Source organism: Diaphorina citri, unplaced genomic scaffold (assembly GCF_000475195.1).
Source record: "Diaphorina citri unplaced genomic scaffold, Diaci psyllid genome assembly version 1.1 scaffold378, whole genome shotgun sequence".
In the NCBI taxonomy this organism is placed as follows: Eukaryota; Metazoa; Arthropoda; class Insecta; order Hemiptera; family Psyllidae; genus Diaphorina; species Diaphorina citri.
This window is the reverse complement of record NW_007377813.1, coordinates 232,954-258,504: the sequence shown is the minus strand read 5'-3', so window position 1 is coordinate 258,504 and position 25,551 is coordinate 232,954. Positions and strand designations below refer to the sequence as shown.

The following is a 25,551-nucleotide window of genomic DNA, read 5'->3' as shown; positions in this document are numbered from 1 at the left end:
GGTCCGCGAGAAGGTTTCAGGTGGTCCGCGAGAGGTGAGTAAGGAAAAAGTCATCGTGTCTCTATTTTATATAACATATACCCCTAAGAAAGAAAAAAAAATCTTTCCTCTTTTCATATATACAAATATACATACATAATCTCAAGTGGTCCGCGAGATTTTTGGTTTATCAATAGTGGTCCGCCAATTCTAAAAGGTTAAGAACCCCTAACTCATGAGATAAAACTCATCGTGAGTGGCCGGCTTAACAAATAATAAAGTTTTTGTTCTCGGAACTGCTGGCTTTCTCCTATCCCGTCTTCTTTCTCTCTTTGCTTTTGGAACCCTATGACATCAGCTGTTAGGTACAGTTCCCTCCATCCATCCATCCATCCATTTTAGATCGGAAGAGCGGTTATTTTTTATTTTTTTTTTTTTTTTTAGCTGAAAATGTAGAGATGTACCTATATTACAGCGTACACTGAGAAAGACTGCAAAACTGTTATTTAATTGTTTTTCATTTCACGGTTCACCTAGCACTAGCACTAACACTAGCACTAGCACTAGCACTAGCACTAACACTATCAGGCAGGTAGGTACAGGAGAAGTCGGAAAATGTACCTAGCTGGTATCCGGTATCAGAGAAGTAGGTAGCAGCTACCTATACTTCATCCAGATCAATGTGACAGCAATGACTCATCAACCCAAAATGAAGGAACCAATCAAATTGCAGGAAATCCTTACATCTACCTAACCTTCAGCCACGAGGTACCTGCCTCGGTGGTGTAGTGGTCAAGGAGCTCGCCTGGTAAACAGGAGGGCGTGGGTTCAATCCCAGCCGAGGTATGGAATTTTATCCTCAATATAATTTGAGAATTTGACCACAATAATAGTAGTAGCCTACTTCTGGAGTAAAGGGACTTTTCAGTCCTATGTGAGCAGTATAAATAAGCACTATTATTATTATTATGGAACTTTATTTCTCATATAATATGGTACATAGTAAGTTTCCAATTATGGGCTATTAATAGCAAACATAATTGTTGTTCATGATGTTGTTGCTTTGATGTGAAGTTAATGTGAGAGGAATCTTCTTAGCAGGCGACAGTTCTCAAGTAAGACAGATTTTTGAATTTTGTGGACGAGATATTGTGGCAGGTCAATCTTTTTTGTGTGGGTGTAGAAGCTTGGATGGATGAGACCATTGGTTGACATCACAACAGGAATTACTTCAACACTTGTCATATCCCACATGTTGCGAATTTCAATGGCAAGATCTTGGTATTTGTGGATCTTTGTTGCTGTAGAGTGAAGGATGTTGTGGTCTGCAGGATGAGCAATGTCGATGAGTTTGACTGTTTTTTTCATTTTTGTCTACCAGTACAATATCAGGCCTGTTGGCTTCAATCCTTCGATCTGTGATTACTGTCGAATCCCAATATATCTTCATATTTTCATTTTCAAGCACTGGTTGAGGCTGATATTTGTAATATTCTGTTTTGTCAGTGGTGAGGTCAAACTTCAACGCAAGAAATTGGTGTACAATTTTAGCAGAGGAATTGTGTCGTTGCAGATAGTCAGTATTTGCGAGGATGGAGCAACTGGATGTGATGTGCTGAATAGTTTCGGATACACGCTGACATAATCTGCATCGGTCGTCTACATTCTTCTTCTCGATGTGTTTCATGTAGTTCCTTGTTTCAATCACCTCATCTTGGATAGCAAGAACAAATCCTTCTGTTTCACCAAACAATGAACTTTTCTTCAGCCAAGCATTGGAAGAGTGGTGATTGTTGTTCAGGTGAGTTTTGAACCGGCTGTGTAGTGGTTTTTCTTCCCATCAATTGATCAGATCTACATTTTTGATTTGTTCTGGCATATTGTTACTATTCAGGTCTAATGCAGATAGATTATCATCAGCATCAACTATAGCTTGGTGAAGGGGAGATGTAGTCTTCTTGTTGAGGAAGTACTTCTTCAGGTTGAATTTCTCTTTCTGGGCAAACTTCTCAAGGTTTATGAGACCTCTACCTCCCATGGCACGAGGTAGGTATAGACGTTCCATACAACTTCTTGGATGATGAATGCGATGCTGAGTCATCAGAACTCGCGTCTGTCTATCTAAAGCTTGTAGATCTGTTTTCGCCCAAGGGATGATGCCAAATGAATAGGATAGAATAGGAACACACCAACTGTTTATGGCTTTGATCTTGTTTTGTCCATTCAATTCGGTTGTGAGGATCTTTTTCATTCTTGAGGCATATGCATTCTTCACCTTTTCTTTTGCTTCTGATTTGTTTAGTACAAGATCTTGTGACATTCCCAAATATTTGTAGAAGGATTCAAGTGATGGAAATTTGAAAGGTGTAAGAGAGAGTTCAATGTTTTCTTGATGCACTATATTTCCTCTTTTGACTTCAAGAGTGGCACACTTTTCAATTCCAAATTGCATATTCGGTACCTAAACCTGTAGATTTCAGGCCATTTTATTTTTTTTTTTTTTTTTTTACTTTCTATTATTTTTTAATCGTTTATCGTCAATGTACCCATTAACTGCCACTGTGCCACCCCAGAGTTAGCTTGGAAGGTAGCGCGTTTGCCTTGTAAGCGCTAGGTCGCCGGTTCGATTCCCACACCCGGGGCTAATTTTATCCTAAACAGACAATAGGTACCTTACACAATCATTAGTAATGTCATTAGGTCATTACTAATGATGGAATTCCGGATTTTCTGATTTTTCATCATGATTACTTGGAAATAATGACATTACTAATGATTGTGTAAGGTACCTATAAGGTTCGTTCTCGGAACGGTTGGCTTTCTCGTACCCTATGTTCTTCCTTTCTTTGCTTTCGGGTCGATAAGACCTTAGCAGTTACCGTTCCCTCTATCAAACCTCTTTTACTCTGTTTAAATTCTAAGGTACTTTACTTTTAAGTGAAAGGGATTATACCCTCCAAGCTACCCTATTCACAATAACCTCACCCAGCCTAAGTGGGGCCAGATTGTCCAGACGGTCACCCATCCGGATACTAACCACGCGCAACGTTGCTTATCTGCAGTGATCGATTGGGAACTGACGAAAAATGAATGAATGAATGAAAAATACCTATTATTTTGCAACAGTGCATTTTTTGCTAGAGGTTGGTATATGAGTACCATAGACACCTATGTATCTATGGTATGGTACCGCTACCTGTGTACCTGTAGTTTACATGAGGACTGTCTAAACTCTGCCATCCCCTGACGCTCAGACCGTGGTATGTCAGACGGTGAGAGGCGGGCATTGGTAATCAGGGCCGTATCCAGGATTTTGTTGAGTCTTGCTTAAAGTACAGGAGAAAAATGAAGCTCCCTCCCCCCTTATTAAGGCCCTGTTAGTAATTGTAAAAAAAAGGAATTGTATCAGTGTACCAACCTAGCAACGAAGGTCTTATCGTCCCAAAAGCGAAGAGAGGAGGATGGTATAGGAGAATGTCAGCCGCTCCGAGAACGAACCTTATCTGTTTAGAATAAAGTTCACCCCGTGCGGGAATCGAATAAACGACTTAAAGGTTACAAGACAAACGCGCTATCCTCCACATGGCTGCTTAGCAAAGCACTTAGTCTGGTAAACTCGATGATTTTACATTATGCATTTACTTTGTTTCGCCATAACTATCGTTAAAGCTTAGTCCAAACATTGTCGACACCGTCGATCGACGAGGTGAATCTATAATCTATATGTTGTCGAGGCATTGTGGACGGTTCATTCCACATCGATTGACGGCCGTCCACTATACTATGTGTGGACACAGTTATTTTGGAAAAGCCAGCAGTACGCGCTTTGCCTAGAAACTTGGTTGGTATCCAGACGGATTACCAGCCCAACGTTGCTTAACTTCAGCGATCCACTGGGAACAGTTCCGTTCCCAGTGCCATGTTTCAATTTGCCATAGCCTGTGGCTATAGGGATTTAGTACCTCCAGTTATGTATTTACCTACATATCTACCTATTTATCTACTATGTATTATGCGATTTATAGGCGCTCCCGTAGGCGATGACGCCACATCAAATGTCCCGAGCAAAGCTCCTTCGCAGGCAACGCATTAATGTGTTTGTGCGCATACGTTTTTGAGCAGTTTTTTTTGCTCCTCTGCTAGCGCGCTTGCATAGTGGCGCTACCTGACGGACGAAAAAAAAACAACTGCGTAAAGTCTGACGTCACACATAGGTATTTAAACTCTTTCATTAGAACGGAAAATAAAAATTGAATTTTCGAACTTTTACATTTATTTTTTCGGAGTTTTGACCTTAGATTTGGATTTTCCCAACTTATTACATAGGATTCGACCATTTATTTATAATTTTTACCCATTTGCAACTGCTCCATTGATATAGAAACCCCGGTCATCAAACTGGGATCGAACACGCGCGCTCCTAATTACCAGGCGAGCGTCTTGACCACTACACCACCGAGGCAATAATAATATAGAATCATGTGCAAAGTAACCACTATTAGGCGAGGTTAACGCCGGAAGCATTTTCTACCACCTAACCCTTAGAGCTCCATTATTATGTGGTCAATTTCTTAAATAAATGAGGGTAAAATTCTATGCCTCGGCTTGAATCGAACCCGCGCCCTCCTGTTTACCAGGCGAGCGCCTTGACCACTACACCACCGAGGCAATACACACTTACACAGATTAGTAGAGACCAATTTACTTATTAGGTACCATAGGTTGTCAGCCATGTAACTTGTACATGTTCTTGAGGTATTTTCAGTGACAACCTATAGTGATTAGCGTACGCAATTCTAAATTGGAATTAATCAACAACCTCTGTAATATACTCTGTGGTAATCATACTAGTCTTGCAAGCCGAAGGTCTTGGGTTTAATTTCTAGAAGAGGTTCGGTGCTTGGTATTGAAAATGAGATTTTTTTTCCTTAGTGGATGTGCGAAATTTACAAACTTTAAAAATATAGGATAATCTGCCTTGTATTAAGCGCTAGATCGCGGGTTCCATTTCCACCCGGGGCGGATTTTATCCTGAGCGGATAGTGTTCGTTCTCGGAATGTACCTGTAGTTTACATGAGGACTGTCTAAACTCTGCCATCCCCTGACGCTCAGACCGTGGTATGTCAGACGGTGAGAGGCGGGCATCAGGGCCGTATCCAGGACTTTGTTGAGTCTTGCTTAAAGTACAGGAGAAAAATGAAGCTCTCCCCTTCCCTTATTAAGGCCCTGTTAGTAATCGTAAAAAAAAGGAATTGTACCATCAGTGTACCAACCTACCAACAAAGGTCTTATCGTCCCGAGGGGACCCCGGGGGATGGTGGCGATGGTTCAGCGGAAGAATTGGCGGCCGATGTGCATGGAAAACTGGCGGTGGCCCGACGACTGGCTACCAAATGGGGTAAGATGTCCTATAACTCTTCAAGAGGACAAACATTTTGATGGACATGGTACGAGCGACAAGCTACCCGCTAAGCCTGAGTGGGGCCGAGAAAAGCCAGTCCCGAAAGCGAAGAGAGGAGGATGGTATAGGAGAATGTCAGCCGCTCCGAGAACGAACCTTATCTGTTTAGAATAAAGTTCACCCCGCGCGGGAATCGAATAAACGACTTAAAGGTTACAAGACAAACGCGCTATCCTCCAAATGGCTGCTTAGCAAAGCACTTAAGTCTGGTAAACTCGATGATTTTACATTACAATATGCATTTACTTTGTTTCGCCATAACTCGCTAAAGCAGCTAAAGCTTAGTCCAAACATAGTCGACACCGTCGATCGACGAGGTGAATCTATAAATCTATATGTTGTCGAGGCAGTGTGGACGGTTCATTCCACATCGATTGACGGCCAACACCTAAATCAATTTTTCGTACCTAGTTGATTTAAAAGTGACGTAAACTAGATTACCAGACACGCCAAGTTATAATGTAGATAGGTACCTACATATAGGTATAATATCGCGTGGTATCTAAGTCATCGATATCCGGATACCAAACACGCGCAACGTTGCTTAACTTCAGTGATCCATGGAGAACTGGTTTATCAAAGCAGTTTAACATTTTTTTACTTTCTATTACTACAGTATAGCGGAGCTATACTAGTTCTTCTTCTTTTTAGCCGAAGTTAAATTCAAAATGTGACTTTACCAATCGAAGATCAAGTGAATAGGTAGTGCGTTTTTTTCGGTAACTTTTAGATTCGTCCATCAAGTGTGGTTTAAAGATTAATTTTAAACCAATAGGATTAACATTTAAGCTGACCTCTTGCTGAGTTCTAATATGAGCTTCACCACTTCCTCCCTAGTTCATGCGAGATGAACCTGTAAGTAAAAAAAAACACGAAGTGTTTTTTGGGGGGATGTCACTATTTTTTGCTGTACAAGTGCATAAACATTAATAGGTTTGATAGGGAGAACTGTAACTGCTAAGGTCTTGTCGTCCCGAAATCGAAGAGAGAAGGAGGATAGGATAGGAGAAAGCCAGCCGTTCCGAGAACGAACATTATCCGTTCAGGATAAAATCCGCTTCGGGCGGGAATCGAACATGCAGACGCACTACCAACTAAGCTAAATAGGCTGGCTTTCAACATTTTTATTATGCCTCACTAGAAGAGAGGGAGAGAGAGAGAGAGAGTTAGGAAAAGAAAGAAAAATAAATAATCATCAATAGTGGATGTGCCAAAATTACCATTTCCATTACATGAAAGAGGAGTACCTAATGTGAATGTATTACAAGACTTTTTGTTAAGATAATAATAATAATAGTGCTTATTTATACTGCTCGCATAGGACTGAAAAGTCCCTTTACTCCAGCAGTAGGCTACTACTATTATTGTGGTCAAATTCTCAAATTATATTGAGGATAAAATTCCACACCTCGGCTGGGATTGAACCCACGCCCTCCTGTTTACCAGGCGAGCGCCTTGACCACTACACCACCGAGGTAGATAAGATGAGGTTTGATATTATTTATCTTTTCTTAAAAGCTAATACGTTATCCAACTTGATTCATATAGATTCCATACTGTTGTATTTAACCCGTATAAAATATTTATCAGGACAACAGGTGTGGTTGAAACATGTGAAATCACTATTTACGCCTATTTAGTCTAGTACAGGGTGTTCTTCAAAAGTTTACCGAAGAAAAATTAACCAGATTTTCCTTGGTTATCGTGTTATCAACCAACTAAGAGAAAGCCAGTCGTTCCGAGAGCGAACCTTATATGTTCAGGATAAAATCCGCCCCGGGTGGGAATCGAACCCGCGACCTAGCGCTTAAATTACCCCTGCTCTAGAAGTAGAAGACCAAGAGAAAGCCAGTCGTTCCGAGAGCGAACCTTATATGTTCAGGATAAAATCCGCCCCGGGTGGGAATCGAACCCGCGACCTAGCGTTCACCTTACCCCTGCTCTAGAAGTAGAAGACTCAAGTTGCGCGACTCCAGAGTGAGATGTCTCTATTATTGTCATAGATTTGGATGTTCAGCAGGCATCGCCATGGCGTTGCAATATTGCCCTTCCAATTTGCGACAGGTCCAAGACACACGCGCAACCTTTTGTGCTTACCAGGCTGGCTCTTTATCTGTGAACGCCCAACTTGGTCTTTCAAATTAGGGGCTTGGCTTTCGACGTCTGTAGAATAGAATATACCTTGTTTATCCTGCCAGAATGATGCTGAAAAGTTTCGTTACGCTCGCAGTCTAAACGAGGTCTTACCTATACAAGTAAAGTTTATGTAATTATTATGTATCTAATATATTATGTATCTAATATGTATATGCGATTTTTGCCCAAAATTTTCTAAACGAGGGAAATTCTCGCAAACACATACAACGATCTGTCAAAAGACCAGGCTTGTACCGGGCTTTGAACGAAACTTATCCCCGGTTTCGACAGTGTTCAATTTAAATTTCATAACTTGTAGGTCTGTCTGGTTTTTGAAGGGTTGGTTCGATTTTGGGTTAGACTCGTAAGAAAAAAAGGTGTCCAACCTTCCGTACAGATGACTTGTTTTCAAAGACATAGGGCGCAATGCACACTAGTGTAACGCGTTTTGTGAAAGGTCTAACCCAAGTATGTTCTATTCCAGCAAGGAGACAGCACCTGCTATAGACCCGTGTCTAGTGTGTGACTGTCGTCCATCTACTTCCCTGCTCAACTGTAATAGACGTAACCTGCACAACAACTCCACTGCTCTGCTCTCATCTCCACTTCTCTCATGCAAATATACGACTGTATGCCTCTCTAACAATAATATAGAGGTAATTGAAATTTTTAGCTAAATCCCCTTTCAGGATAAGCTATTCACTTTTCAACAGGCACAACTTTGGGTCTGGGTTGTATTTTTTGGTTTTTCGTCACTGTGAAGTGTATAATATTGCTAAGGTCTTTGGTGATGTATGTAATGTAAATGCAGTTTCTTTGTGTTATTATATCACAACTTTGGTGCTCACTGCAGCATTGTAGGATTTTCCCAATATCTCAATTATCCTAACATCCAATGTTTACCTACCATGCTGGCACCGGTCGCTATGCGCATTTATATGTCATAGCTACTCATTTTCCTCACGAGGCTGAGTGGGCTCCGCAACAGCCAGTCACGGAATCAATCATTTGAATGATACAAATTTCTTGACCCCGCCGGGAATCGAACCCGGTTCTCCCGCGTGCAAGGCGAGCGCAGTGACCACTACGCCATGGGAGCTGACACACCAAGCCAAATGTTAAAGCCTAGAAAGTGGAGGTAGTGGGGCAAGTCCCGAAGTCATAACAGAAAAGTTCCGGGACCAAGAAAGAAGAGATGGACATGCTAGGAGCGACAAGCTACCCGCTAACGCTAAGCTTGAGTGGGGCCGAGAAAAGCCAGCAGTACGCGCTTTGCCTAGAAACTTGGTTGGTATCCAGACGGATTACCAGCCCAACGTTGCTTAACTTCAGCGATCCATTAGGAACATTTCCGTTCCCAGTGCCATGTTTCAAATTGCCATAGCCTGTGGCTATAGGGATTTAGTACCTCCAGTTATGTATTTACCAACATATCTACCTATTTATCTACTATGTATTATGCGATTATAGGCGAATCTCAGCAGTCTGTGTGTTTATGTTCTTTGTAGTCCATTCTTTGCGGTACACAAAACAAGACCTTGAAAATGTTTATCAGCTATGACTAGTACAATAGCTATGCTTAGAGTAACAGACAGATTAGTGTAGACTAGGTAGGTATTCCATACCTCGGCTGGGATTGAACCCACGCCCTCCTGTTTACCAGGCGAGCGCCTTGACCACTACACCACCGAGGTATCTGCCTCAGTGGGCATTATCGTTCAGTTGTACAATTTTGAAGAGGTTTGATAGCGGGAACTGTAAGGTCTTACCTATCGTCTCGAAAACGAAGAGTGAAGGAGGACAGGATAGGAGAAAGCCAGCCGCTCCGGGATCGAGCCTTATCTGTATAGAATAAAGTTCGCCCCCGAGCGGCAAGCTCGTCATGTGCTTGTAGAAGGTATCTGCCTCGGTGGGCATTATCGTTCAGTTGTACAATTTTGAAGAGGTTTGATAGCGGGAACTGTAAGGTCTTACCTATCGTCCCGAAAACGAAGAGTGAAGGAAGACAGGATAGGAGAAAGCCAGGCATTCCGGGATCGTATCTGTATAGAATAAAGTTCTCCCCCGAGCGGCAAGCTTGTGAATAGGCCATAGACCCTCAAACGTTTTTTCTATTTATTTATTTTCCAGAGAAGTACAAGCCAACATTGACGGAATTAGAGGAGCTACGTCATGATTCTCTGGTGAAAATTGATGAGACAAATCACAACTCATCTGTACGGTTGACACAAGTTGATAAAAACTCTGGTATGTACCAAACACCTAAGGCCAGTTACTCACTATCAGGTAGACCTGACAGTTACACCTGATGAGATCTGCCTGTCAGGTCTACCTGATACCTGATGAGCACACACACTATCAGGTAGACCTGACAGGTGGACCTTTTCAGTGGCTGGCCTAACACATTATTTGCGTAACTGACCCAAGTCGCCGCTGGCTACATCCGAATTCAGACAAAAACATAACCAGAGAGATTTAAATACCAACATGAACGCCGGTTCTTAAGTGGTGTCCACACATAGGCGTTACCGTCGATCGATATCAACCGAAACCGTACACTGCCTCGACATCATAGATTCACCTCTTCACCTCGTCAATGTGATGTGTAGACACAGTTTTATCAGTCTCATTTCAGTCAGTGTCACCGTGTCAGGTGATCGGTTCTGTCTAAAACTGTCTCGAACCCATTGTCAGAATTGTCTAAAACTGTCCTAATTACTCTCGAATGGAAAACTGTCTACAGTGCCTATCTTATGTCTGTCTAGCATGTCTATTACATGTATTTTGTCTATTGTAATAGTTATCTAATTATGTCACTCAGAACTCAGAACCTTGTCAATGTCAAAACATCAGTTAGCCTAGTGCAGTTATAGGCTGTAGGTATCGTTCATCGTGGTACTCCTGTACCAGGGGTTTCCAACTTCCATGTGTAAGCGGGCCACATGCTACCGTAGGCAGGTACTTCGCGGGCCACATATACACAGGGGAGCAGGCCCGTATCCAGGATTTTCTTGATGGGATGGGGGGTGGATGGTCCATTTTTGGAGTCCGCCCCATAGAAAAAGAGCAAAAATCAAGCCCGAGGGGGGCCACCCTAAAAGCTTCGCGGGCCACAACAATAGTCTGGCGGGCCACATGTACCTCGAGGGCCGCTAGTTGGAAATCGTCCTAGTCCTATACAGTAGGTATCGTCATTTATTTTAAAAGTTGACGGGGGGGTGAGACCCATTGTTCAAGCTACCTATTAAGGCCGTAGCCAAAGCACAGTCCTGATGCCTACCTACAGGGGGCTACAGAAGAATTACGATAACAATTTAATGGTCCCGAAAAGTTTTTAGTGGAATAACAGAAGATTAGGGTGAATCAAAATTGAATATAAAATCTAACCCATTGTTCAAGCTACCTATTAAGGCCGTAGCCAAAACACAGTCCTGACTCCTACTTTACAGGGGGCTACAGAAGAAATACGATAGCAATTTAATGGTCCCGAAAAGTACATCATGTTCTTAGTGGAATAACAGAAGATTAGGGTGAATCAAAATTGAATTTAAAATCCATTATTATTACTATGTTCCTTCTCTCCTCAGATGTCGAGCTGCTCCCCTCTCACATCACCCACGGGGCGGGTGGTCCCGTACCCAAGTTAGTAGTGTCCGATCTGATGATCCCCAAACCCGTCAAATCTGCCGGGGATAAGATCCTCGACCCCGCCGTCAGTGTGAAAGATTTCCCTGGAGCCCCCCCACGGGGCGGGTGGTCCCGTACCCAAGTTAGTAGTGTCCGATCTGATGATCCCCAAACCCGTCAAATCTGCCGGGGATAAGATCCTTGACCCGGCCGTCAGCGTGAAAGATTTCCCTGGAGCCGCCAAACCAGTCAAATCTGCCGGGGATAAGATCCTCGACCCCGCCGTCAGTGTGAAAGATTTCCCTGGAGCCCTCAAACCAGTCAAATCTGCCGGGGATAAGATCCTTGACCCGGCCGTCAGCGTGAAAGGCCTCACTGGGGCTTCTAACGCGGGTAACGTGCTCGCTCCCGGCCCGCTGATAACGTCTGTGAATGATTTGATGCTACACGGGGACAGTAGCTCCCGTCCGGGGAACTCTGACAAGAAGGACCTTCCAGCAAGGTAAGAGTATTGAGCCCCCCCAACTTGGTCTTTCAATTTAGGGGCTTGGCTTTCGACGTCTGTAGAATAGAATATACATATGTACCTTGTTTATCCTGCCAGAATGATGCTGAAAAGTTTCGTTACGCTCGCAGTCCTAACAAGGTCTTACCTATACAAGTAAAGTTTATGTAATTATGTAATGTGTAAATACCTATGCGATTTTTGTCCAAATTTTTCTAAACGAGGGAAATTCTCGCAAACACATACCTACAACGATTTGTCAAAAGACCAGGTTTGTACCGAGCTTTGAACGAAACTTATCTCCGGTTTCGACGGTTTTCAATTTGAATTTCATTACTTGTAGGTCTGTCTGAATTTTGAAGGGTTGGTTCGATTTTGGGTTAGACTCGTAAGAAAATAAGGTGTCCAACCTTCCGTACAGATGACTTGTTTTCATAAGGCGCAATGCACACTAGTGTAACGCGTTTTGTGAAAGGTCTAACCCAAGTATGTTCTATTCCAGCAAGGAGACAGCACCTGCTATAGACCCGTGTCTAGTGTGTGACTGTCGTCCATCTACTTCCCTGCTCAACTGTAATAGACGTAACCTGCACAACAACTTCACTGCTCTGCTCTCATCTCCACTTCTCTCGTACAAATATACGACTGTATGCCTCTCTAACAATAATATAGAGGTAATTGAAATTTTTAGCTAAATCCCCTTTAAGAATAAGGTATTCACTTTTCAACGGGCACAACTTTGGGTCTGGGTTGTATTTTTTGGTTTTTCGTCACTGCAAAGTGTATAATATTGCTAAGGTCTTTGGTGATGTATGTAAGTAAAATGCAGTTTCTTTGTGTTATTATATCACAACTTTGGTGCTCACTGCAGCATTGTAGGATTTTCCCAATATCTCAATAATCCTAAAATCCAATGTTTACCTACCATGCTGGCACCGGTCGCTATGCGCTTTATATGTCATAGCTACTCATTTTCCTCACGAGGCTGAGTGGGCTCCGCAACAGCCAGTCACGGAATCAATCATTTGAATGATACAAATTTCTTGACCCCGCCGGGAATCGAACCCGGTTCTCCCGCGTGCAAGGCGAGCGCAGTGACCACTACACCATGGGAGCTGACTAAGGTCTTTGGTGTTGGGGGTTTGACCCTCCATTCGAAGACAAGCTGTCTACCTCCTCAGATTAACCTCACCGAGCCCGAGTGGGGCCGGGATAAGCCAGCAGTACGCCATTGCCCAGATATAGTAACCCACTCCGAGGCTTAGGTGTAGGGGCAAAGAGCCCCAAAAATGGCTTAAGCTTGTACGAATCTACGAACCCGTCCGAATACTAACCACGCGCAGCGTTGCTTAACATCAGTGATTCATTGGGAACTGGTATACCCAACTTGTGATAGCCGCTTGCTTCCCTCTGAACAAAATTAAATTGATCCCAAGGGCAGGAAAAACCTAGACCCTTGACAAATGGAGTGTGCCTGAAGGCATGTGATGTGTTCAAATCCTCTCGACCCCAAAACGCTGTTTCAACGCTTTTCAACACTTTGTTTCTTTCTTCTTAGGTGGTCACTCAATTCCCGCGTTTGGAGCAAATCAAACGGCTGTGTTTGAGTAACAATCCGGTGAAATCGATTGTGGACGGAGCGTTCAAGCGGTTGAGTAATCTGGTGTTCCTGGATTTGAGTTATACGAAACTCAACGCGTTTGTGTTGACACCGAATGTATTCCAGGTGAGTTGGAGCATCCAGCATTAGAATTCTAATATTATAGAAGACAGTTGTTATGGATTCTAGACAACTTTTGAATCCCGTATTCGCGAACTCTGGTTGACGAATTCTCTTGAGTTGTACGTTCTACAGAAAAATGCATGACACACTAGCGCTGTGGGTTGGAAAATCGACGAGGCCTTTTGGAACTAAGCAGATTCGCTCACAATTCACGAGAATCCGTCAACCCGAGCTCACGAATCCGGGATTCAGAATTGTTTAGAACCCAGCATAAGCAATGCAGGTATATTTAGGCTATGTATGTATATTTTCTGATCTCTTTTTTTAAGAGGTTTGACAGAGGGAACTGTAACTGCTATGGTCTTATCGTCCCGAAATCGAAGAGAGAAGGAAGACAGGACAGGAGAAAGCCAGCCGTTCCGAGAACGAACATTATCCCATCAGGATAAAATCCGCCCCGGGCGGGAATCGAACCCGCGGCCTAGCGCTTACAAGGGGGGGGGGGGGGCGAGCTTTTCCTATAAAAAAAAAAAAAATCAAAATTATACCAAAATTACCTACCAGGTACTTAGTCTCCAACTCTAGTATCTTGAGATACGTCCAGCGTAATCATATATGTATATCAAACACCTAGAATATTCTGATCATGCTTGAGCCACTGAGGTTGGTTCGTTTTGTTGTTTCATAAAACCTATAAATAGGTAACCTACTTACTTGAATATAAAAAAAAATTTTCAAAGTTTCAAATTCTCGTTTTGTTATTCCACCCATCAGGATAAAATCCGCCCCGGGCGGGAATCGAACCCGCGGCCTAGCGCTTACAAGGCAGATGCACTACCAACTAAGCTAACTAGACTGGCTTCAGTGAATTTTATTTTTCAATTTTGGTAGACACCCTGAGTAAAGAGACTTTATAGGCCTGGGATAATGACCGATACTCGTTATAGGTCCTGATGAAAATTTGTAATGAAACAATAAGTTGAAAACACTCTAATAAATATTAATGATAAAAAAAAAAATAATAAAATGAAAAAAAAAAAATAAATAAATAAGTTGAAAATAATAGCTTCTGTTGATTGAGACTGTTGAGAGCCTTTTTTTACACTTGCTATACCTACTGAAGCCAAAAGGTATTCCACCAAATTCATACCTACTACCCCAACTGACATGATTTGTTGCAAGGTTGTTACTGCAGTCATGTGAGGATTTGAAAATATTTTAGTTAGACCCTTTGTCCTTTCCTTTTTGATTTTAGCTTACAACATGGTGGCGTGTAGGATAACAGACGCCAGAAATGGGGGACAAATACCAGGACCTTGTCAAGTGCCTTTGAAAAAGTAAGTGATCTTTTTTTTATCTACTATACTTAAATTTAAGGTTCCTGGTTGAAAAAGACAAGTTCCAACACCCATTTTAAAGATGAACTTGAGGCCAAAATTACTGCTGTCCCATTTTCCATCTGGGTTCAAAGATTATATGCACTTTGTGACTCATCTTACACAGTCCCATGTAACCCATTTTACACAGTCTAAAAACATTTCAGATGACAACCTTCCACATTTTCAACATCATGTATCACAAAACATGCATGTAATCTATGAACGTTTTTAATGCATCTAGAAGTTTGGTGTCAGCAATTATCTTAATGTCTATTTCCCATTATTTCCAGGGTAACTACGCTCCAGACTACTACGAACCACTGCGGAGTCTGCGCATACTCAACCTCAGTCACAACGATTTCCACAGTCTCAATGCAGACCTGTTTGAGCATCTACCCAACCTAGAGGAGCTGCACTTGAGTCATAATCCGCTGGGAGTGATAGATATGCCCACAGCCATCGCGCTTGCATCTGTACCCTATCTGAAAGTAAGTCCTGTCTTTGGTATTCGTACCCTACCTGAAAGTAAGTCCTGTCTTTGGTATCCGTACCCTACCTGAAAGTAAGTCCTGTCTTTGGTACCTTAACCGTATCAGAAAGTAAGTCCCATTTTTGGATGGGGCCTTATTTGGAAATGAGTTCTTTTGTCGGCCACTCACGCTCAAACCGTTAGGTTAGACAGATTTAGGTCCATTAGTTGAAACGTGTGTGGCGGAAAAAGCTTCAGATCCATGCAGACCTGTTTGAGCATCTACCCAACCTAGAGGAGCTGCACTTGAGTCATAATCCGCTGGGAGTGATAGATATGCCCACAGCCATAGCGCTTGCATCTGTACCCTATCTGAAAGTAAGTCCTGTCTTTGGTATTCGTACCCTACCTGAAAGTAAGTCCTTTCATTGGTATCAATAACCTATCTCAAAGTAAAGTAAGTCCTGTCTTTGGTATCCGTACCTTATCTGAAAGTAAGTCCTGTCTTTGATATCCGTACCTTATCTGAAAGTAAGTAAGTCCTGTCTTTGGTACCTTAACCGTATCAGAAAGTAAGTCCCATTTTTGGATGGCGCCTTATTTGGAAATAAGTCCTTTTGTCGGCCACTCACGCTCAAACCGTTAGACAGATTTAGGTCCATTAGTTGAAACGTGTGTGGCGAAAAAAGCTTCAGATCCAGGTCTTAGACGGTCTGCGGTCTGACAGACCTAGGTCTCAAGCCTTTTCCGTCACACACATTCCGACTGCCTGACAAGACGGTCTAAGGTAAGCGTGAGTGCCCGGCGTTTGGTACCTGTACCCCATGTACACTTATCAAACGCCACGGTCCACTGTACCCCATGTGCCAGCGATAGCACCTTGAATACACAAGTTCCCCACGGTCCACTGTACCCCATGTGCCAGCGATAGCACCTTGAATACACAAGTTCCCCACGGCCCATTGAATCCATTGATCACTGGTGTTATGCAACGTTGCGCAAAGTTAGAATCCAGGACAATCGCGTGCTGCTGGCCTTTCCCGGTCCACATAGGCTGGGTGAGGTTAATGTGAGGAGGTGGGTAGCTTGTCGCGGAATGAAGGGTAAAACGTTTAAACAAAATTAACCCATTGTATTCTCACTGCCCAGGTTTTGGATCTATCTTACACAGGATTAAGCGCCCTACCTAACCATCTCCTTCATACACCACGCTATCTACACACCCTCAACCTGTCTTACAATCTATTCAGCGTGGTACCAGAACAACTCTCTCAGTCGCATGAACTCCAAGTTCTGCAGCTGAATGGCAACCCGATATCTGTTATCAAGTAAGTAGAAAATAGAATCAAGCGTGCCGGGAGGCGCGCGAACGTCAAGAGTTCGAAGCGCCTACCGACCTGTATTAACACGAAACAGAGTTTCATGGTAGAATATACCATGTTTATCCTGCCGGGATAGGACTAAAAAGTAGCCTAGGGCTGATCGAGAGGCTGACAAAAACAGCCGACCCCGTAAAACACGGGAAAAGGCGAGGAAGAAGAAGACTCAATGAGGCTGAGTGCATCCCAGCAGACTAAGCTGGTCTACTGCCTGTTTAAAGTCCCCCAGCCAGACTAAGCTGGTCTACTCTCTGTTTAAAGTCCCCCAGCCAGACTAAGCTGGTCTACTCTCTGTTTAAAGTCCCCCAGCCAGACTAAGCTGGTCTACTCTCTGTTTAAAGTCCCCCAGCCAGACTAAGCTGGTCTACTCTCTGTTTAAAGTCCCCCAGCCAGACTAAGCTGGTCTACTCTCTGTTTAAAGTCCCCCAGCCAGACTAAGCTGGTCTACTCTCTGTTTAAAGTCCCCCAGCCAGACTAAGCTGGTCTACTCTCTGTTTAAAGTCCCCCAGCCAGACTAAGCTGGTCTACTCTCTGTTTAAAGTCCCCCAGCCAGACTAAGCTGGTCTACTCTCTGTTTAAAGTCCCCCAGCCAGACTAAGCTGGTCTACTCTCTGTGTAACGTCCCCCAGCCAGACTAAGCTTGTCTACTCTCTGTTTGACTAAGATCGTCTCGTATACTGTTGTAATTTTTCAGATCATTCCCAGTGCTTTCCAATCTACACACTCTCTCCCTGAGTGCTATGCCAGAACTCGTATCACTGCAGGCTAACAGTCTGTCTAATCTGCCAGCACTGCAGGAATTCTATGCAGCCAATAATTCCAAGTTGAGCTTCATTCATGCGTCTACGTTCAGTCGTACGGTAGTGTCGGAGGATGGGCAGAGTAGAACCACTGTGTGGCCGCCACTGGAGAAGGTAATTAACCGGAAGATTTTTTTTCGAACCCGCGGCCTAGCGCTTACAAGGTAGACGCGCTACCAACCGAGCTAACTAAGCTGGCTAACTGAAAGAAGTGAGGTAGACAAACTTTGCTCTAAATAAGAGATTTTTTAGGGTTTGATGGAAGGAACTCTGTAACAACGGGGGTCTTATCGTCCCGAAAGCGAAGAGAAAAGATGACAGGATAGGAGAAAGCCACGATGGGAACTGTAACTGCTATGGTCTTATCGTCCCGAAATCGAAGAGAGAAGGAAGACAGGATAGGAGAAAGCCAGCCAGGTTTGACAGAGGGAACTGTAACTACTATAGTCTTATCGTCCCGAAATCGAAGAGAGAAGGAAGACAGGATAGGAGAAAGCCAGCCGTTTCGAGAACGAACATTATCCCATCAGGATAAAATCCGTCCCGGGCGGGAATCGAACCCGCGGCCTAGCGCTTACAAGGCAGACGCGCCACCCGAACATTATCCCATCAGGATAAAATCCGCCCCGGGCGGGAATCGAACCCGCGGCCTAGCGCTTACAAGGCAGACGCAGTCGTCCCGAAATCGAAGAGAGAAGGAAGACAGGATAGGAGAAAGCCAGCCGTTCCGAGAACGAACATTATCCCATCAGGATAAAATCCGCCCCGGGCGGGAATCGAACCCGCGGCCTAGCGCTTACAAGGCAGACGCGCTACCAACCAAGCTAACTAGGCTGGCTAACTGAAAGAAGTGAGATAGACAAACTCTGCTCTAAATTAGAGATTTTTTAAGGTTTGATGGAAGGAACTGTATCAACGAGGACCTTATCGTCCTGAAAGCGAAGAGAAAAAGAGGACAGGATAGGAGAAAGTCGGCCGTTCCGAGAACGAACCTTATCTGTTTAGGATAAAGTTCTCAGAAGAAAAAAGATGGAGAGGTAGAGAAATAGAGTTAAGGAAAAAGAATTTGAAAATATCTAATAGTGGATGTGTCGAAATTACCACTCCTATTAAATTAAAGAGCAGTACACCTATTACAAGATTTTTTGGTATCTACATGGTAGGTTTGATAGAGGGAACTCTATCTGATAAAGCCTTTTCGTCCCGAAATCGAAGAGAAAATGATAGTACAGGGTAGGAAAAAGACAGCCGTTCCGAGAACGAACCTTATCTGTTTAGCATAGACTTCGCCCTAACCGTGTCCCCTATTCTCTTGTCTCCCACAGCTCGTCCTAAGTAACAACGCTCTACAACGGCTAGACGGAACTCTGGTAGCGCGCTGGGACAAACTCAAGGTACTCGACATCAGATATAACCCTTGGATGTGTGACTGCGAGAACCAGTGGCTGGTATCCTCTCTGTTACCTCTGCTAGAAGCTAACCATCCTCACTATATCAACAATCTCAAGTAAGTACTGAAGTACAATCTCAAGTAAGTACTAAAGTACAATCTCAAGTAAGTACTAAGTACAATCTCAAGTAAGTACTAAGTACAATCTCAAGTAAGTACGAAGTACAATGTCAAGTAAGTACGAAGTACAATCTCAAGTAAGTACTAAGTACAATCTCAAGTAAGTACTGAAGTACAATCTCAAGTAAGCACCTTGAATACACAAGCTCCCCACGGCCCACTGTACCCCATGTACCCGCGATAGCACCTTGAATACACAAGTTCCCCACGGCCCATTGTACCCCATGTGCCGGCGATAGCACCTTGAATACACAAGTTCCCCACGGCCCACTGTACCCCATGTGCCAGCGATAGCACCTTGAATACACAAGTTCCCCACGGCCCACTGTACCCCATGTGCCAGCGATAGCACCTTGAATACACAAGTTCCCCACGGTCCACTGTACCCCATGTGCCAGCGATAGCACCTTGAATACACAAGTTCCCCACGGCCCACTGTACCCCATGTACCCGCGATAGCACCTTGAATACACAAGTTCCCCACGGCCAATTGATCACTGAAGTTATGCAACGTTGCGCAAACTCGCAAAGTTAGAATCCCGAACAATCGCGTGCTGTTGGCCTTTCCCGGCCCACGTAGGCTGGGTGAGGTTAATGTGAGGAGGTGGGTAGCTTGTCGCGGAATGCAGGGTAAAACGTTTAAACAAAATTAACCCATTGTATTCTCACTGCCCAGGTTCTAGATCTATCTCACACAGGGTTAAGCGCCCTACCTGACCATCTCCTTCATACACCACGCTATCTACACACCCTCAACCTGTCTTACAATCTATTCAGTGTGGTACCAGAACAACTGTCTCAATCACGGGCTTCTAATCTGTTGAAATATAAGTTCTTTTTGTCGACTTTGGGAATCGAACCTTGTGCATGGCAAGCAAAGAGCGTTAACACGTTTTTATTAACCGTGCCCCCACTATTGGCCGATCTTACCCACTGAGACTCAACACAGTGTCAATAGTTTCCTTTAACGTCAACCATTTGATTTACACAGGCGACCAGTGTTATTGTAGGGTTAGGTTAAACACGAAAAAGGAGCTTTCTTTCTTACTGTCGTGGCTTCTGAAATCTGAATGAGAATAATTACCATCTTTTTGTCTCCCCCCAGGTGTCGTGAACCGGTAGAAATGGCGAACATCAACCTCCTAGATCTAGATCACAAGAACTACCACATGCGTTGTCTAGACCTCTACAGCCACCGGCCTGAATACGACTCAGTCCTCAGCTGAATGGCAACCCGATATCTGTTATCAAGTAAGTAGAAAATAGAATCAAGCGTGCCGGGAGGCGCGCGAACGTCAAGAGTTCGAAGCGCCTACCGACCTGTATTAACACGAAACAGAGTTTCATGGTAGAATATACCATGTTTATCCTGCCGGGATAGGACTAAAAAGTAGAGCTGAATGGCAACCCGATATCTGTTATCAAGTAAGTAGAAAATAGAATCAAGCGTGCCGGGAGGCGCGCGAACGTCAAGAGTTCGAAACGCCTACCGGCCTGTATTAACACGAAACAGAGTTTCATGGTAGAATATACCATGTTTATCCTGCCGGGATAGGACTAAAAAGTACCCTAGGGCTGATCGAGAGGCTGACAAAAACAGCCGACCCCGTAAAACACGGGAAAAGGCGAGGAAGAAGAAGACTCAATGAGGCTGAGTGCATCCCAGCAGACTAAGCTGGTCTACTGAAAACACGGGAAAAGGCGAGGAAGAAGAAGACTCAATGAGGCTGAGTGCATCCCAGCAGACTAAGCTGGTCTACTGCCTGTTTAAAGTAGTCCAGCCAGACTTAGCTGGTCTACTTACTGTTTAAAGTCCCCCAGCCAGACCAAGCTGGTCTACTTACTGTTTAAAGTCCCCCAGACAGACTAAGCTGGTCAGTAGACCAGCACCCAGGTAACAAGGAGTACCCTATTTAAAGTCCCTCAGCCAGACCATATTTTTGTCTATCGTCTACTGTTGTAATTTTTCAGATCATTCCCAGTGCTTTCCAATCTACACACTCTCTCCCTGAGTGCTATGCCAGAACTCGTATCACTGCAGGCTAACAGTCTGTCTAATCTGCCAGCACTGCAGGAATTCCATGCAGCCAATAACTCCAAGTTGAGCTTCATTCATGCGTCTACGTTCAGTCGTACGGTAGTGTCGGAGGATGGGCAGAGTAGAACCACTGTGTGGCCGCCACTAGAGAAGGTAATTAACCGGAAGATTTTTTTTTCGAACCCGCGGCCTAGCGCTTACAAGGTAGACGCGCTACCAACCAAGCTAACTAGGCTGGCTAACTGAAAGAAGTGAGCTGGACAAACTTTGCTCTAGATTCGAGATTTTTTAAGGTTTAATGGAAGGAACTGTAACAACGGGGGTCTTATCGTCCCGAAATCGAAGAGAGAAGGAAGACAGGATAGGGAGAAAGCCAGCCGTTCCGAGAACGAACATTATCCGTTCAGGATAAAATCCGCCTCGGGCGGGAATCGAGCCCGCGACCTAGCGCTTACAAGGCAGACGCACTACCAACTAAGCTAACTAGGCTGGCTTTCAATTTTCAACGTTTTTATTATGCCTCACTAGAAGAGATGGAGAGTGAAATAGAGAAAGATAAGGAAAAAGAATTTGAAAATATCTAATAGTGGATGTGTCGAAATTACCACTCCTATTAAATTAAAGAGCAGTACACCTATTACAAGTTTTTTTGGTACCTACCTACATGGTAGGTTTGATAGAGGGAACTCTATCTGACAAAGCCTTTTCGTCCCGAAATCGAAGAGAAAAGGATAGTACAGCGTAGGAAAAAGACAGCCGTTCCGAGAACGAACCTTGTTTAAGTTAAATTTCGCCCTAACCGTGTGTCCTATTCTCTTGTTTTCTTCTCTTTCTTTTCTTCTCTTTTAGAACTTTTAATTTGCAATTTGTTTATATTTTTCTTACTCCTATTCTCTTGTTTTCTTCTCTTTCTTTTCTTCTCTTTTAGAACTTTTAATTTGCAATTTGTTTATATTTTTCTTACTTTTTTTTTTAAATTAAGTTACAAACAAAATCATAAAAATAAAGAGGTGCTCTATTAAACTGTTGATATAATGGAACAACTTGTTCTAAGCTGAGAGTCTAAATAAAGCACTACTTATACTTATTACACTTTTACTTGTTTCCCCACAGCTCGTCCTAAGTAACAACGCTCTACAACGGCTAGACGGAACCCTGGTAGCGCGCTGGGACAAACTCAAGGTACTCGACATCAGATATAACCCTTGGATGTGTGACTGTGAGAACCAGTGGCTGGTATCCTCTCTGTTACCTCTGCTAGAAGCTAACCATCCTCACTATATCAAAAAAACACCAATGTTGGAAATTTTTAGTCAAAAGCTGGATTTTTCCCAGTTGATAAAACATGGTGAGACATGTTTTCTCCTAAAAGTCCCTGGGGATTGTCCTTGTCCTTCCTCAGATACAGCTACTGTATCTGTACCTACTGTAAAGGCAAAATTGTATTCCAATACTTTCCTTTTAATCATTTAGTAAGTACTAAGTACAATCTCAAGTAAGTACTAAGTACAATCTCAAGTAAGTACTAAGTACAATCTCAAGTAAGTACGAAGTACAATCTCAAGTAAGTACTTAGTACAATCATAAGTAAGTACTGAGTACAATCTCAATTACCTAAGTACTAAGTACAATCTCAAGTAAGTACTTAGTACAATCTCAAGTAAGTACTAAGTACAATCTCAAGTAAGTACGAAGTACAATCTCAAGTAAGTACTAAGTACAATCTCAAGTAAGTACCAAGTATAATCTCAAGTAAGTACTAAGTACAATCTCAAGTCAGTACTAAGTACAATCTCAAGTAAGTACTAAGTACAATCTCAAGTCAGTACTAAGTACAATCTCAAGTTAGTACTAAGTATGCTCATCAGTTGAGCGAGAAGAGACATGTCAACAAGAGAACACCAAAAAGCAAGAGTTCGTTCTACTTGACGTGAGTTTCACCTTTTTTTTTCTTTTCGAACGTTAAATGAGAGTGTTTCCATTACAAAGGACATGATCCGCCCCCACCCTAAACGACATGTGTGAACGGGCTTCTAATCTGTTGAAATATAAGTTCTTTTTGTCGACTTTGGGAATCGAACCTTGTGCATGGCAAGCAAAGAGCGTTAACACGTATTTACTAACCGTGCCCCCACTATTGGCCGATCTTACCACTGAAAGTCAACACAGTGTCAATAGTTTTCTTCAACGTCAACCATTTGATTTACACAGGCGACCAGTGTTATTGTAGGGTTAGGTTAAACACGAAAAGGAGCTTTCTTTCTTATTGTCGTGGCTTCGGAAATCTAAATTATTACCTACCATCTTTTTGTCTCCCCCCAGGTGTCGTGAACCGGTAGAAATGGCGAACATCAACCTCCTAGACCTAGATCACAAGAACTACCACATGCGTTGTCTAGACCTCTACAGCCACCGGCCTGAATACGACTCGGTCCTTCTGATAATCGTACTGCTTACAGCGCTCCTCTCGGTCCCTTTGTGTATTAATCTGGTCCTCTGCGCACGCAAACGGCGCACAGCCCCGCCCCTCTGTCCCAATGTACACTATTCGCGCGCATTCTATAAACCAGGTGTGCGCACCAGTAGTAGTACCAGTGACGTCATTAGTACACATTATATCCTGTGACGTCATTAGTACGCATTATATCGTGTGACGTCATTAGTACGCATTATATTCTGTGACGTCATTAGTACGCATCATATTCTGTGACGTCATTAATGAGACCGATTCCTAGTACATACTTTTTTTGAAGAGGTTTGACATGAGACCGATTTCTTTTTTTTTTTTTTTGAAGAAGTTTGATGGAGGGAACTGAAGGTAACTGCTAAGGTCTTATGGTCCCGAAATCGAAGATAGAAGAAAGACAGGATAGAAGAAAGTCAGCCGTTCCGAGAACGAACAGTATCCGTTCAGGATAAAATCCGCCCCTAACGGGAATCGAACCCGGGGCCTCGCTTACAAGGTAGACGCGCTACCAACTAAGCTAACTAGGCTGGCCCTCGCCCTAGTATTTTTAACGGGAAGAAAAATACCCGTTTGTACGCCCCTCTGTCCCAATGTACACTATTCGCGCGCATTCTATAAACCAGGTGTGCGCACCAGTAGTAGTACCAGTGACGTCATTAGTACGCATTATATTCTGTGACGTCATTAGTACGCATTATATTCTGTGACGTCATTAGTACGCATTATATTCTGTGACGTCATTAATGAGACCGATTCCTAGTACTTTTCTTTTGAAGAAGTTTGATGGAGGGAACTGAAGGTAACTGCTAAGGTCTTATGGTCCCAAAATCGAAGAGAGAAGAAAGACAGGATAGAAGAAAGTCAGCCGTTCCGAGAACGGAGAACGAGCAGTATCCGTTGAGGATAAAATCCGCCCCTAACGGGAATCGAACCCGCGGCCTAGCGCTTACAAGGCAGACGGCCTACCAACTAAGCTAACTAGGCTGGCCCTAGTATTTTTAACGGGAAGAAAAATACCCGTTTGTAGTTATATTTCAGGCTGGCTGGGTGAGTATGTATAGGGTAGGTAGCTTGTCGATGTCGGAGGGTAAAGGCAAAACCCCAGTTACCAATGATCTTAGCAGTTATAAAATGAGAGAAAATTCATAACTTTGGGGTCTGTTCTAAGCCCAGTCTTTTCACGGGACTGATAAAGTCGTATTTACGATTTTTCGGAACAGTAGGTAGGTATCAGTTTTTTTTTTTTGAGGAATTCTACAGATACCAAAGTCCAAAGTTATTTATAAATAATTTTAACAAAATATATGTTAATTATGTAGGTAGGAAATGTGTTACTTATTAGATTATTAAGCGATTAAGCCCAAATATATTATTTTATTTATCCTATACCAAAAAATCCTAACAAATAAAATAATTCATATTGTTTTCTATGTTTATAAGAAATAAAGCATATACAGGATGTCCACCAATGTATGTCCCACTCAAATTGCTCCCAATCTGGTTGTGCCATATATCATTTCACCATATGTTTTTCCTTCATAAATCATATGGTAACATCAGATTTTGGATTGAGACCATTTTTGCAAATTCGGGAAAATTTGCAAAGTTCGCGAATCTACAAAGTGATTGAAATGTACCGTGTGACACATCATTTCACAATATGTTTCCTTCATAAATTTTATTATGGGGTAACATCAGATTTTGGATTGAGACCATTTTTTGCGAAGTAATTGAAATTTCGTAAATTTGCGAAAAATTGAACACTATTATTCCAGCAGAGAATAGAACTTTTTTTTCTACTGTGAGCTTGTAAACCAGGATACACTCAGAAACTTATGCAGGATTACATATATTTTCTGACAGGATAACCCCTTCATTATAGTAGTAACCAAAGGCAGCATTACCAGTTTTAAAAGGTTTAATTTAATCAAAAAGTAATGCAAAAAGACACATTATTGCTGGGATGAAAATTGCAAAGAGACTCCTAATTTCACTGCAAATAAATTCTATACCTTTC

General features: G+C 43.0%; 1 protein-coding gene across 1 annotated transcript; it reads left to right on the top strand.

Annotated features, from left to right (window-relative positions):
• Positions 1 to 4,458: 4,458 nt before the first annotated feature.
• LOC103508217 (toll-like receptor 3) lies at positions 4,459 to 23,806 on the top strand. The gene is made up of 18 exons (XM_026822863.1): positions 4,459 to 4,467; positions 5,093 to 5,378; positions 9,708 to 9,824; positions 11,165 to 11,206; positions 11,334 to 11,706; positions 12,212 to 12,383; positions 13,268 to 13,435; positions 15,102 to 15,299; positions 15,539 to 15,658; positions 16,430 to 16,608; positions 17,354 to 17,573; positions 18,785 to 18,966; positions 20,135 to 20,250; positions 20,418 to 20,454; positions 21,001 to 21,220; positions 22,181 to 22,352; positions 22,553 to 22,562; positions 23,390 to 23,806. Exons 1-18 carry the CDS (start codon positions 4,459 to 4,461, stop codon positions 23,691 to 23,693), a joined length of 2,925 nt encoding a protein of 974 aa, XP_026678664.1. The 3' UTR covers positions 23,694 to 23,806.
• Positions 23,807 to 25,551: the final 1,745 nt, after the last annotated feature.

Bases quoted from the DNA above. Each gene is read 5' to 3' on its own strand.
- LOC103508217 (XM_026822863.1), top strand. The intron at 11,207-11,333 runs GTCCCGTACCCA...ACGGGGCGGGTG, and splicing joins CATCACCCACGGGGCGGGTG to GTCCCGTACCCAAGTTAGTA. The intron at 21,221-22,180 runs GTAATTAACCGG...GTTTCCCCACAG, and splicing joins TGTGGCCGCCACTAGAGAAG to CTCGTCCTAAGTAACAACGC.